Source organism: Armigeres subalbatus, chromosome 3 (assembly GCF_024139115.2).
Source record: "Armigeres subalbatus isolate Guangzhou_Male chromosome 3, GZ_Asu_2, whole genome shotgun sequence".
Classification (NCBI taxonomy): Eukaryota; Metazoa; Arthropoda; class Insecta; order Diptera; family Culicidae; genus Armigeres; species Armigeres subalbatus.
The window spans coordinates 280,045,748-280,059,730 of NC_085141.1; the positions used below are offsets into that span (position 1 = coordinate 280,045,748).

Below are 13,983 nucleotides of genomic sequence, written 5' to 3' on the forward strand. Positions count from 1 at the left end.
ATAGGGGTTAGGGAGGATATTTAGAAAACGGGAAGGTTGTGGAGGGACTGGTTTTGTTCAGCTCTCAATAACCTCAGTGTAACTTCTGATCTTAGCCGATTTCAGCCAAATTTGGAACACACATTCTTCATATTAAGGAGACGACGATAGTGGGTTAAAGAGGGAAAAGGGGAGGGTGTGGGGGAGTGGTATTGTTTAGTTATCGATCAACTCAACCCTTCATCGAAATCATGGTTTGCCCAGTGAAAAGCAATGATTAATGTGTTTCCTTCTGGATGGTGAATGTGATCTCTTCTTTAAAAATAGACGTTTGCCCGGAATAAGACACCGGTGGTTGTTTTCCCTTCTTTAGAAATAGACGTTTGCCTGGAATAAGACGAGTTTGAGTTTAATCCCTTTTTCAAAATCAGTCAATGTTTTCACATAAAATCTGCCTTCTTTTAATCAAATGATGAAGTATCAATAAGAAATCACAATTATCCTGTAATATCACTTTGTATGCGTTACGCAGGCTTGTTACGTATTAATATATCAATACCCAAGTCACAATTTCAAGGATACATAGATTTATTAAAGTTTTTAACGGTTTTATCGCTGCTTTGCTCAATGCCGCGAGATTAGCCTTATTGGAAGACTTGTAGCTATCTTCAAAACAATAATAAAACTTTTAATAAAACTACAAATGTCAAATGCTTTATGATCCTATTAGGGGCCTGATTATTATCTTGAGGACTCTAATAAAACCAATTTTGAGAACTGTCATAAAGCCGAATGTATTGGTCAAAGATTTGTCTTACGCATAAACTAAATAAAACTTAGACGACACGACAGTCGCGACGCGATTCTATCGCTTGGCGACAGCGATTCTGTCACCGTTGGTAAGGAAGCGTAAATAGACTTCGGGTCAAGTACGAGACACTGAAGACGACCTTACTATTGAGGTCGAAATACGTATCTGTCAAGGTACAATTAAGTGGTGGAATTGAATGGGATTGTACAAACTCGTTTTATGACAAGTACAATGTTTATGTTGAACTCGTGAACTATGGTCAATCGAATGGCTAAAAACAGATGTTTCTGTTCCATGTTCCCCAAATATTTTGAACAAAGAAAACAATACAGACATAAATTTTCCCAACTGGGCATTCGCATATTTAAGATTTTGTTGTTTATTGGTCAAATTCCACTTCTGAAAATGAAACAGATAAAAAAAATCAAGCAAACTATATCCTTTTACCTTCGGTAAATTGAAATGGTATAAATGCGAATACACAACGAATGGTGCAACGGCCACGATTCGATATAGAAAAACTTTCAATAATATGAATTTTGCTTAACTGTGGAAATGCTAATTGACCACAAAGTTGAAAAGCAAGCCAAGTTCTAGTTTTTTTTATAGAACCATCATGAACAAGGACTGATCGTAAGTAAACGATCGCAGCAACTTTCAGCAAAATACTTATTGTATTTGAAAGTTATACAAAATGTTGTTTTGTCCGTCAAAATTTCCCACAGTGTAGTAGTAGCCATGCTGGTAGAAAAAAATAATTTTATATCAGCGTAAATCTTTTGCAAAATCTATTGTCATTAGTCATAATCGTTGCATTTCAAGATGATTTCCAAAATTTGAAGCACGAGAAATGTTTCCATGCAAATCAGAATGCCACCAGAAAAAAGGCAGCATATCGATTTATTATTTACACTAATTAATTGGCCCTAACTAATTGGCACTAGTTAATTCGAACGCGCAGAAAAATTTGCAGGCACGCGAACGAATTCTGGGCATCCAATTTCTAAATTAGGCATTATTTTTCATCCATGTCCGTGATGTTGTTTTTTATTTCGTTCTTCCATTTCTACGATTATCCTTTTTCTACAATACACATAAAGCTCCACGGAAAAGAAATTCCCTTTTTTGACAGCGAACTCTTCCCAAGTAACAATTTCCCTGCTCCTTGGATTTATTTAATTCTTATAGCGGATTTATCATAGCATTCGCCACAGCCTATTGCTCAGGTTTATTGTCAATCTTATTGCTATCAATAAATCTATTATAAGTATGCTGAAAAAGCTTCAAACGTCAAACGCCTATTAATCTTATGAGCAGCTCTACGGTAGTGATAAAGAGCGTGATAAACCATATTTTCAAAGCTCGATAAAAGCTACAATTTTCGGTCGTAATGTGGTCAAATGGATTACCCCAATAAGGATATTTGCATTGCAAAGAGCTTATGACGGTGTTTAATAAGAGCAACATTTTCCTGATAGAAATTTGAGATGGCCATGTTGAAAATGGAGAAGTATTTTAAGTCACTGCAATTTATCCCTGAAATTCATGATTGAACAATGCTTCCACCGCGTAAAACACTTTTTTTTGTGATTTACATGCATAATAAATATATTAGGGTGAAAAATCAATTGATTCAATTGAGATCTACGATATTGTTGTTATAATTATTTCAAATTAAATGTCCTGAACTACATTATTTTGAGGGCACGTGGTGTTCAATCTTATTTTTCCACTAACTTTAACCATGAAATTTAACGCGCACCTCATTTGAATAGAAGTGAATTAAAAAACAATCCTGAAAGAAAATATCTTTATAGTCATCCTCATCATGATCACCATCAACAATTTATTTTGTTATCATTTTCCAGCAAAGTTTTGTTTCCCTTTTTAAAGCAACATTTTTGACAGCGGCCGCAGCCAAATTCCCTTTTTTGTGAGTGGTTTAAAAAGAATTTCTAAATACTCTTATAATAGGTTTATAGTGGTTATCTAGAGAGGGCCACTTGGACATATCTTACTCTTATAGTGGCCATCACAAGGTTGTCATGTAATAGCGGGTTTTATTGTTAGATCTTGTTATTTTATCTTGAAAACCATTCCTAGAGCGGAATAAATCTTAAAATGTCACTTGGGTTATGAACAACCTTAAATTTCCTTTGAAGACGATCTCAAGAGTGGTCCACTTGGTCATGACATATTCTTGTAGCGGTCATCAAGAGGTTGTCATATAGATTTTAGTTTTATTGCTATCCTTGAAAAATTGCTCTCCAAAACTGCTAATAAAGTATGCTAAAACTCAAAATGTTACTTGGGAAATCTCTTGAATTATGAAATAATTTGCATGGTATTTGCGACAAATTTACTCATTGAAAAACCGAGATTAATACACCTATAGAAGAAGAAGAAAATAGAAGATAGATTATGAAATAAAATGAATGGTAGTAGTGGAATTAAATGGAATTGTACAAATTCGTCTTATGACAAGAAACTTTACCCTTTTAATCACCGTGAGACGTTTAGTCGAAAAGAAAATTATTTTGAGCTCTCTTTCGTTTAAAAAACCGGAGTATGAAAATATTTCCATATGATTAGGCAATGGTAAAAATCTAACTGTGCCTGGATTAATCTGGGTTTTTAAAGGAGTATTTTTATCCTATATAATTTTAATTAACATTGCGAATGCATTTCTGAAATTAATTTCAACCCTAGAAAGAAACACACTCACCTGGCAGGATGGGCACCACGGCCACGCTCGTTTCCTTGTTGACCACTCCGTTCTCCAGCGTAAGTGCTCGAATCCGTATGCTCGGCAGGCTGGATCCGGCATCGTTGTGGGCACTGACCGTCACGGTGTACATGGTGAACGGTTCCAAGTTACTGACTATGGCCGAGCTTTGATCGGCCGACACCTGAATGCTTATCAAACTATCTTTGGTAGTTGCGTTGGCGAGGAAATCCTGATCGAACGAGTGCAACTTGGTTGCATTGATTTGGTAGTACTTGATGGTTTTGGCGTGCTGCTCCGGTGGGGACCAGCTCACCTGCAGGGAACGTTCAGTAAGCGCTTCGACAGAAATTGCCTGCGGTTCGGAGGGTAGCTTTTGGATGTTGTCCAGAATGCACTGAAGCCCCGGGAGAGTGTGCTGCACGCAAGATACTCGAGATTTCAGCAGGTCGGTAAAGGGGGTGTACTCGCCTCGACACATATCCTGACAGAGATCCGGTATGCCCTTTTCCAAGCAGCATGGCACGTGGTTCCGTCCGTCTGCCATGCACCGTACAATGTTGGGGAAGTCCTTTTCGCATTGTTCCGGTTCCACTCCGGTAGCTCCATCCAAAATGTTATGCAGCACACAGAATCCCAGACACGCTTCACTGACATTGTTGGCTTGGCAGCAACCGGTGAAGTCATGTGTAATGGGTGGCACTCCGTTGTTGGGTGTGATCTCTTCATCTTCGTCGTCGTCATCGTCCTCCTCCTCATCGGAGGTTGGCTCCGCATTGGACCGGGAAGTAGTTGACTCGGATGCTGCTGCTGCCGTTGTGGTTGTGCTGTTTGTTTTCCTTGCTTTTTTGACTGTGAAATAGAGGCAGACAATAAGCACCGTTGAAGGTGCAGGTAAATTTAGTTAGTTAGCGGACCTTGGGAGGGTGAGAATTTAATCACAAAACTTTCTTGTTTGGGTGGAGTTTTGTTGCATAATGTGCTTAGGTGGAGGTTGACTGTTTCACGAAGGGACCGTAATGAATATTACGTAAAATTAGTTCGTGAACTTGAGTGTAAATAAAGGTCGAGTTTGTTTGTCTCGTAACCAACGATTATAAATATGTTCCGCTTCGTTACAGTTTGTTTATTGCGAGATATCCATATTAAGGACTGTTAAATTCCCCATTCAAACTGAAACCTCAATTAGTTGGCAGAACTAAGAATTATTTTGTATGTGCCATCTATCAGTGTTCAAAATATTGTACATATACTGTTTAATTTCAAATTAAAACGGTAAACAAGGATCGTCGGATAAAAAATAGATAAAGTAATTGGCTACCTGATAATCGACTACATTGTAGATTTTTAGCGCCCACATCACAATGTAACAAGAGCTAGATTTCTCCAACTTTAAAAAAATCCCAAACCGCTATGCGGTGAAGTATTGTACCGCTTTAGGTAAACAAGCGATGTTTTTTAAACACTTTTTTTTTTTTTTGCAACGGTGGGTTTTTCCTTACATAAACTACAAAAGTTCATTAGGTTATAGTTCCGGTGGGTTGTAATTGTTTCCTTTTATCTACCATTAAAACTCGATTTCTTCAACATGTTTTGTATTTTTCCTGAAATTTCCCTCATATGTTTTTAAAGCTCGTCAACCTCGTCATGGACATTTCTCCGTAAGAAATTGTGCAGCTTCCAGATTTGTGCTATTGTCGGGAAAATGAAATAATTACCTCTCAGGGGGTGGAAACTTCGCACGACCGGATCGCTATTCACTTCGCACACGTAAACATCGCTATCATTTTGGCGGGCATCCTTAATTAGCAGCACCCACACGTCACCACCGAGCGGGCTCCTTCCCTTGGGCGCTGGAAATAAAAGTAAAAGACGGGGAAATACGATAAACTAATGAAGATGCTATGGGAGAGAGGGCGTGTAGAACAGGAATAAGGACATCATTCGCACAGGAAGTGAGTGAGCAAAGTTGGCTCGAAATCAACTTCCACCAGCGGTTGTTGAAGACATGGCACGTGAAATGGGGACGAATGTTTGTCTAGTCTGGTCGGTGTAGCGTGAAACGAAGGGATGCTTGTAGTTTACTGTTGAGCAGTTTCGGCAACAATAGTTTGAAATTGACTTAAACTCATTTGGTAGATAATTGGCAAAGTTGTACCGAACATTTGTTTTTGTGTTACACAGTAATGAGAACAAAAGAAGTTATCTGTAGGCTGGCTACGTATGTTGTATGTTATGATCACTGGCGTAATTAGAGTCCAGCGCTAGCGGGGGTAATGGCCGTAGCTGGTATGTTGTCATAAGGGTTCTGATCAATTATCGCTCTGATCACTGGCGGATCTAAGCTGCTTCACGATGGGGCAAGTGACCAACCAAATAGAATTTTTTTTTCAGAAATTTAATTATATGAGAGCACTGTTGCTGGAATTCATCTCATGGCTCCGATATTCATCCCATCAAAACAAAGCAATGGAAAGCAATTTGATTTGTTTCTTATTTTTGTGATTTTTTACAACCGTGAGCAGTGAGGAAATTCCTCTGAAAATTCCTCCGAAATTTCCTCTGGAAGTTCCTCCAGGAATTGCTCCAGAAGTTCCTCCGGAAGCTCCTCCTGGAATTCTTACGAAAGTTCCTCCGAAAGTTCCTCCAGCAATTCAGGCGGAAGCTCCTCCAGGAATTCCTCCAGAAGTTCCTCGAGGAATACCTCTGGTAATTCCTCCAGGAGTTCCTCCGGAAGTTCCTACAGGAATTCCTTCGGGAGTTCCTCCTGGAATTCTTCCGGAAGTGCCTCCAAGAACTCCTCCAGAAGTTCCTCCAGTAATTCCTCCTGGAATTCCTCCAGGAACTCCTTTGGAAGCTCCTCCAGGAATTCCTCCGAAAGTTCCTCCAGGAATTATTTCTGAAGTTCCACCAGAAATTCCTCCGGAAGTTCCTTCGGAGATTTTCGGAAAGTTCCCCGGATATTTTTTCAGGAATGCATCCGGAGGTTCCAGTAATTTCTCCGGAGGTTTCACCGGAAATTCCATAGGAGGATCATCCAGGAATTTCTCCGGAAGTTCCTCCGGGGGTTCCTCCAGTAGTTAATTCGGAGCTTCATCCAAGAATTCTTCCGGATTTTCTCCAAGTATTACTCCGAAAGTTCATCCAGGAGTTCCTTTAGAAGTTCTTGCGGAGGTTTTTCCACCAATTCCTCCAGAGGTTGCTCCAGGAATTCCTCCGGAAACTTTTCCCAGAATTCTCCAGAACTTCTTACAGGAATTCCTCCATAAATTTCACCGGAAGATCTTTCATAAACTGCCTTTGAATTCCTTTCAAAATGCTTCCGGTATCGAGAAGTAGGCCACCAGGAGCTACTCCAGATTTTTTCCCGTGAATTCCGTCACACATTCCACCAAAAACTGTTAACAAATTTCTTCGAAAACTATACCGTAATTCCTACTGAATACCTTTCAAAATTTACATGGAATTTCTCCCCATCTAACACTCACTCTGGTGCTCTGATGCAGAGTAACATAAATGGAACGATAACATTCAGATTCCGCTTCTCCCCGCTTTTAGCTATCTCGTTTCATAGAACTAATTTCGGTTGGCGTAATAGTTTTAACATGTGCTTGCGTTCTTTTAATAATGTTTGTGTAGAATTCGATTTCTCAATGTCCAAAAACATGCTGAGTGCTAGAATTAGTGATTAAGTTAGTAATTTGGCAGTCAATACGACAAAGTCGAAGAAGTTGTTCACCAAGAATACAAATTATTTTTATAATAGACTGAAAAATAGATACTGAAGCATTTATTTCCAAATGAAAAACTACACAAATAAAGAATTGAAAAATGATCAAACATATTAGAAGGACAAAGTATACGAAGAAGAATAAAAGGAAGAAGAAGACACATAGAGGAAATTTTTGTTATAGAATATTGATGATAATATGCAAACAAGTGGTCAAGTGGTCCGAACATTGATTCTGATCACTACCTCGTTGTCAGTAAAATTCGATCACGGTTGTCAACTGTATCGAACGAAAGATCACAGCGAACGATGCATTACAATATCCAGCGATTTTCGGCCGAAGGAGTATCGGCTGAGTACCGCCAGAAGCTCGACGAACGGATAAGTGCAATCAACGTTAGCGACAACATCAACGATCTATGGGAGTCGATCTATGGAGCGGTGAGCACAACAGCACGAGAAGTGGTAGGCACTGCACAGAGGCGACCCAGGACGGGTTGGTTCGATGTGGATTGTTAGAGAGTGACAGACGAGAAGAACATTGTCAGAAGCTGGAACTGAACTTTTAAAACATGGCAGTGAGCAGCTTTATGAAGTTCTGCACCATGTTATTTCGAAAATATGGGAAGACGAGGAAATGACTGCTAGCTGGTTGGACGGCCTCATTTGCCCTTCAATATAGCGCTCGAGGGAGCGAATAGGAGAGCTGGTGTGCAAAGAAGTGGTATCACAAAATCGCATATGCACGATATCGATATTATCGGGATTGATCGCCGTGCCGTGAAAGAAGCTTTTGTACCTTTTATGAGGGAGATAGCGAGGATTGGACTCATAAAACGAAGTACATGGTCGCTGACAATCAACGTGGGTTCAATAGTGGTGGTGGTAGTGAAATGGTGCTGGATGGTGAAAAGTTTGAAGTGGTAGAAGAATTAGTGTAACTTGGAACATTAGTGACGTGCGATAATAATGTTACCCGTGAGGTGAAAAGGCGTATTGCAGCTGCAAATAGGGCTTATTACGGTCAAACGAAAACAAAACTCGCGCTGTATACTAATCTGATTCTTCAGGTGGCTTTATACGGCCATGAAACATGTACGTTAAAGGAGGCTGATCGGAGAGCTTTCGGAGTGTTTGAGCGTAAGGTGCTACGGACAATACTCGGCGGTAAACAGGAGAACGGTATCTGGCGGCGTCGCATGAATCTCGAATTGTACCAGGCGTATAAAGGGCTGGATATTATTAAGCTTATTCAACACGGCAGACTACGGTGGGCTGATCACGTTGTTCGTATGCTGGAAGAACGTCAAGCGAAGATAATATTTAGTAGAGAACCCGGAAGAGGCCGCAGGCTTCGTGGAAGCCCGCGTACACGGTGGCTTTTTGCAGTTGAAGAGGATCTGAGGGCTCTCAATGTTCAGGGCGACTGGAAGCGATTGGCCCAGGATCGAGTCCAGTGGAGAAGGATACTCCATTCGGCGTAGGTTCATCGAAGAGCTGTAGCCCATCAAGTATCAAGTAAGTATGCAAACAAGTGTGTTCATATAATGTATTTTGCATCTGCAGTTAGTCATACGTAAAGACTACAGGGTGTTCAATAAGTTCGAATACACTTTCAAAAAATGTTTAAAAATTATAATTAAATTATTTCTTCTCCCGGTTACATTTCATTGAAAGTATTGTTTAAAAGGAACGTTTGTAACATTTCTTCTGGAATGACCTCTATTTTGTACTTCTTCACGGGCTTCAAACGTTTCTGAAATCCATCGCAAGCGTCGCACGATCTGCATGGGCATTTCGTTCCAGATTTTGAGAATTACGTCTTGAACTGGTCCAAGTTACTGACCTTGTATTCGTACAGCTTTAACATAATAAAGGACCAAACAAGAAAGTTAAGAGGGTTCAAATCCGGGAAGCTGGGAGGTCACAAAGTTGTGTCCAAAAAGTCGATGAAATTGTCTGCATATAAGGCTTAAATCGCATTTTCCGTGTTTAAAGGGTTATCGTCCTATTGGAACACGTAAGGCTGATCTCCTTCTTATCACCGGGCCACTGGGGGTATCAATCTTCCCCAAAATCTCAGTTTTGTAGTACACCGCAATGGTTTTTACCTTCAAAAAATGCTGGTTACAATGCCCCAATCCATTTTCACCGCGCGTAATAAACAAACAACAAGTGACAGAATGTCAACACTACACACATCCGTTAGCGTATATATACCGCTAACGCTGACACCAATACTTATACAGAATATGTACATTGGGCTTACAAACACAATGATCAAACATTTGTATTCGAACTTATTGAACACCCTGTACAGACACAGGTTCCATAGACGATCTGAGGCGAAGGCGAGTGTAGCCAACCGAACTGTTAGTTAGTGTTGCCAAACGAGCATGACGTCACAATTGCAATCCAAGCAACGGAGCGTGTGACGTCAAATTCGCGTATACACTGTGGAAAAGTGGAAAAACACTTAATTGAAATGATCCAACCGTGCCTGTGCTCGTCTATGGAATCTATAGTGTCTATAGTGAAGACTAACGATGGGATAGCCTTCTGTATTCTGTACCAATTTAGCATATTTATTCATGGAAACGACAAGTAACAGGAAAAACGGGAGCCGTGAGAAAATGGGACTGAAACTGCAACTGCGCCTGTTTGCCCTGAAACAGTTTTCCTCTTTCATAAGATAAACGCAATCATGATTGTTTCCCCCCAGAAAAAAGTCTTCATCCTGAAAGGACATTGGAAAAAATAGCGAAAAGGGAAACTGTTTACCTGATCGTTTCAGGGAATCGTTTGTTCTTTTCATCAGAATAGTCGCTCCATTCATCATCCTCCTATCTGCCGAGATACGGTAGCGCGTGGACTCGTGGAGCACGGTGCATTGTGTAACGATTAAAAAGAGCAACATACATTCACACATACACACACACACATGCTACACTGACAGGAAGCACTATTACAGTAGCAACGAAACTGCGAGTCGCTGCAGTGCTGCGCCATTGTATCAGTTTTCCTTTTCTCTTAAACGGCGGAACAATGATTAAAGGGTACACACACGGCGACTGTCCCGAACGGGAACTGAGTCATCCCATACACAGTCCCCCGGCGAGGATAAGGCAACTAACTGCTCAGCCCAACAAGCACAGCACAAAAATGGACGGGTTGGGATTGTAGAAAGGAAAATGCCGTACAAAAGAACGCTAATTACTGCATTGCTTCAGCTTTTCCTCTGGACGTAATTTGCAGATCGTTTGAAGACGAATCTAGTGCAGTAGCGACAACTTGAAACGGTGGGGCTGCTGGCTGGAGAAAGACAGAATGGCCGGTCACTGGAGCATGGGGGAAGGTAAGCTCTTGTTATAACGATGCCGAACAGCTGCCGGCGTTGTTTTGACGAGTAGTGTGAGCTACAGATTGCGGCTACGAAACTTGGGGACGGAGAAAACGTTTGCAGGATACTTGAGTAACTCTTGCACACAAAGCTTTACTTTATCGCACTTTTTGTTGTAAAAGTAGCGTTTTTTTCACTAACTGTGTCACGTTCATTATGCTATTGTGATTCAGTGCATTTCATTTATGTTCTTAGTGTTTCAAATATGAGATTCAGCGATAATAATTGCTTTACGGTAATGATGGTGATAGCGAAAATAAATAGATTAAGTATGGCTCTTATGTATTACCGTGGCTTAATGAATGCAAACCTCTTCTTTGGTTGTGTTGATGTGGTTGTAAAATAACAAATATAGCAATCAATAAAATCAAAATGACCAAAAATAGATTTTAAATAGACATTCAGAAGAATCTCCCATGAAAATTTGGATAACAACTAAGGGTATGCGATTACATACTTTTTCAAAACGAAACGTAACGAAACGAAATTTAAAATATCTATGTTGATTCGAAACGGAACGAAACGAAATATAGATTTTCTTTCGAGACTTCGAAACAATACGAAATCAAGGTGCATTCAATTCGAAATTTTACATAACGAAACGAAATTTTATTTATTTTTTCCGCGGAATTTTTATTTTATTGAATTGGTTCTACTACATTACGTTTGCAATTCTGATTTTACCTTTTCAAAGCCAAATAACTATCTTGTGACTAATAGAGTTATAATAACAGAAAATACCACAGTATTTGTCCGCTTTCAAACGAATTCATCGCGGAGTGTGTGCTCCCGAAACTGATTAATTCTATATATCAGTTCGGTTTTATGTCAGTAAGTATACAAAAATATAATTATGGGAATCTTCATATACGGACTCAATTTCTGGTAAAAACCTTATTTCGCTTAAGAATTATTAAGATTATGTGATTCATATTGTCTCATCAGCGTGGTTTTATGGTATTGAGCTAACGCTCACTAAAACATTTATCCACATCTGCCAGGCGTATGCGCAGATAATGCATTGAGAATAGCATACAATCCTGTGAACTTTTCTAAAATGCACAAAAATATGTATTTCAGATTGTACTTCACAAATGTGATCGCGAAGTTTTTACGGCAGCAGTTTGCCAGGTATGAAGAAATAATTTTTCCTTTCTCATACAAAAAGTTGTACCAAAAGCCTATTATTCCTTCTAAATTCAAACTTTTTATAGGAGCCTCAGAGACCCATAGTCTTATATACAATCAGCGTGACCAGGAGTAGTAATCCTCATGCTTTTGTGATGTTTATCCTAGATTGAAATCAAGGATCACACCCACCTTGATTTCTGATAGCAATCTGAATAAGGATTTCAAAAGAAAAACATGAGTATCACTAGTGTCCAATCTACGAAGTACACCGTAACTATGCTATGCATATCAGACATGCAAAAATTGATGCCAAATTTTCATCATCAACCGACTTCAATTAAGTGCAAGAAACAGCTGTACGGTCAGTATGAGCTGAAAGCAATCATGAGTAAAGAACCTTCAGCAATTTTAATGATCCTTCAACCCGTTCTGATTTTTTTTGCAAATTCCATGCGAATTTCTAGAAATGCAATGTTCCTTACATATTGCGCACATCGTAGTTGCTCATCATGATTGGCCGAGAAACAGCAAATGTGCACAGTTTACCAATTGTATAATCTTCTTGGGATAAATAAAAAAAATCTCATTGTTCTTGGTTCGAAGTTCCCAATTCATGACCAATAACGATGCCGGTCTAGTCCTTACATTCAAATTAGCATTACGAGAGGAAAATTAGTTTGACACTCATTGTTTTAAGAGACCGAGGAATGCTCTGCATCTCTGTGAGCGTCACAGGAAAGGAACCGTTGGTTAGTTGAAAAGGTAATTTATGTGAAGCCACCTTGGTAAGCGACTAAATATTTATTGTGAACGAAGTTCGCGTTCTCCCGGACTATCTGCCGTCCCGTGACCAGCAGCAACATGATAGATTTCACCCTCATATTGTGCAAATAGTCAAAAAATATCACGAAATATAAATTTAAATCTTGAGGGCTGTATGTATATTTCGATGATTCGCCGAATATTGACTGGTGTGTAGAGTATCTTCAATCCTCTGAACTTTTTATTCTTGCTTTTAGGTCAGATTCTAATTGTTCTTTACACTTACGTGGTGCTTTCCCATGCGCTAAAAACCTGGTTTGAGGCCTAAGCGAAGGTGAAGAAATCGAAAGAAAGAAATCTCTCGATAACCACTATAAAGCTATTATAAGAATAGGGTAATTCGCCAAATGTTGAACGGCTAATTTCTTCGCCTATTGTTGAACCCATGTGCATTTCTTATGGAAGTTTAACAATAGGCGACAAAATTAGCCGTTCAACATTTGGCGGTTTCCCCTATATGAAATCCCTTTTAAAACTTCCCCCAAAAAAGGAAATTTGGCTGCGGCATTGACAGCTGTAATTTTGGAGTTTTCGAAAAGAAAAGATCGTAGTGTGCTGCGGTTCAACGCAGAAGCATTTTTTTTTCACGCGTCAAAATTTTCCTCCTTCTGCGTCAGCGGAAAAGCAATGTTTCGGCTGACGGTTCTGTAGTTCCGCGGAGTGCGTGAATGTTGTGTCCTGAATCAGTTTTATATTTGGGAAGCCTCCTTTCAAGAGGCTCGGGAAGCCTCCTTTCAAGAGGCTCGGGAAGCCTCCTTTCAAGAGGCTCGGGAAGCCTCCTTTCGAGAGGCTCGGGAAGCCTCCTTTCAAGAGGCTCGGGAAGCCTCCTTTCAAGAGGCTCGGGAAGCCTCCTTTCAAGAGGCTCGGGAAGCCTCCTTTCAAGAGGCTCGGGAAGCCTCCTTTCAAGAGGCTCGGGCAGCCTCCTTTCAAGAGGCTCGGGAAGCCTCCTTTCAAGAGGCTCGGGAAGCCTCCTTTCAAGAGGCTCGGGAAGCCTCCTTTCAAGAGGCTCGGGAAGCCTCCTTTCAAGAGGCTCTGGAAGCCTCCTTTCAAGAGGCTCTGGAAGCCTCCTTTCAAGAGGCTCTGGAAGCCTCCTTTCAAGAGACTCTGGAAGCCTCCGTTCAAAAATCTTGGGAACAAAAACCTCTCTGCAAGATGCTCGGAAGCCTCCTTTCAACAGGTTCGGAAGCCTCCTTCAAGAGGCTCGGAAGCGTTCTTTCAAGAGGCTCTGGAAGCCTCATTCCAAGATACTTGGAATGCTTTCAAGAAGCTGAAGCCTTCTTTCAAGAAGCTCAGAATCCTCTTTCCAAGAAAAAAAAAATAAAAATTCCTCAAGTTTCAGGTCTGTTTCTTATATATCTTATTTAACCTTATTTTTCTTACTCCAT

General features: G+C 40.2%; 1 protein-coding gene across 5 annotated transcripts in view; it reads right to left on the reverse strand.

Annotated features, from left to right (window-relative positions):
- Nucleotides 1-13,983, reverse strand: part of LOC134224618 (Ig-like and fibronectin type-III domain-containing protein 1) — a 704,696-nt gene that overhangs the window by 51,874 nt on the left and 638,839 nt on the right. For all 5 annotated transcript variants that reach the window (XM_062704044.1, XM_062704041.1, XM_062704040.1 and 2 more), the window contains 2 exons: nucleotides 5,234-5,368; nucleotides 3,516-4,367 (listed from right to left, as the gene is read on the reverse strand). In XM_062704044.1, coding sequence (XP_062560028.1) covers nucleotides 3,516-4,367; nucleotides 5,234-5,368 — 987 coding nt within the window. The remainder of the gene's footprint in view (nucleotides 1-3,515; nucleotides 4,368-5,233; nucleotides 5,369-13,983) is intronic.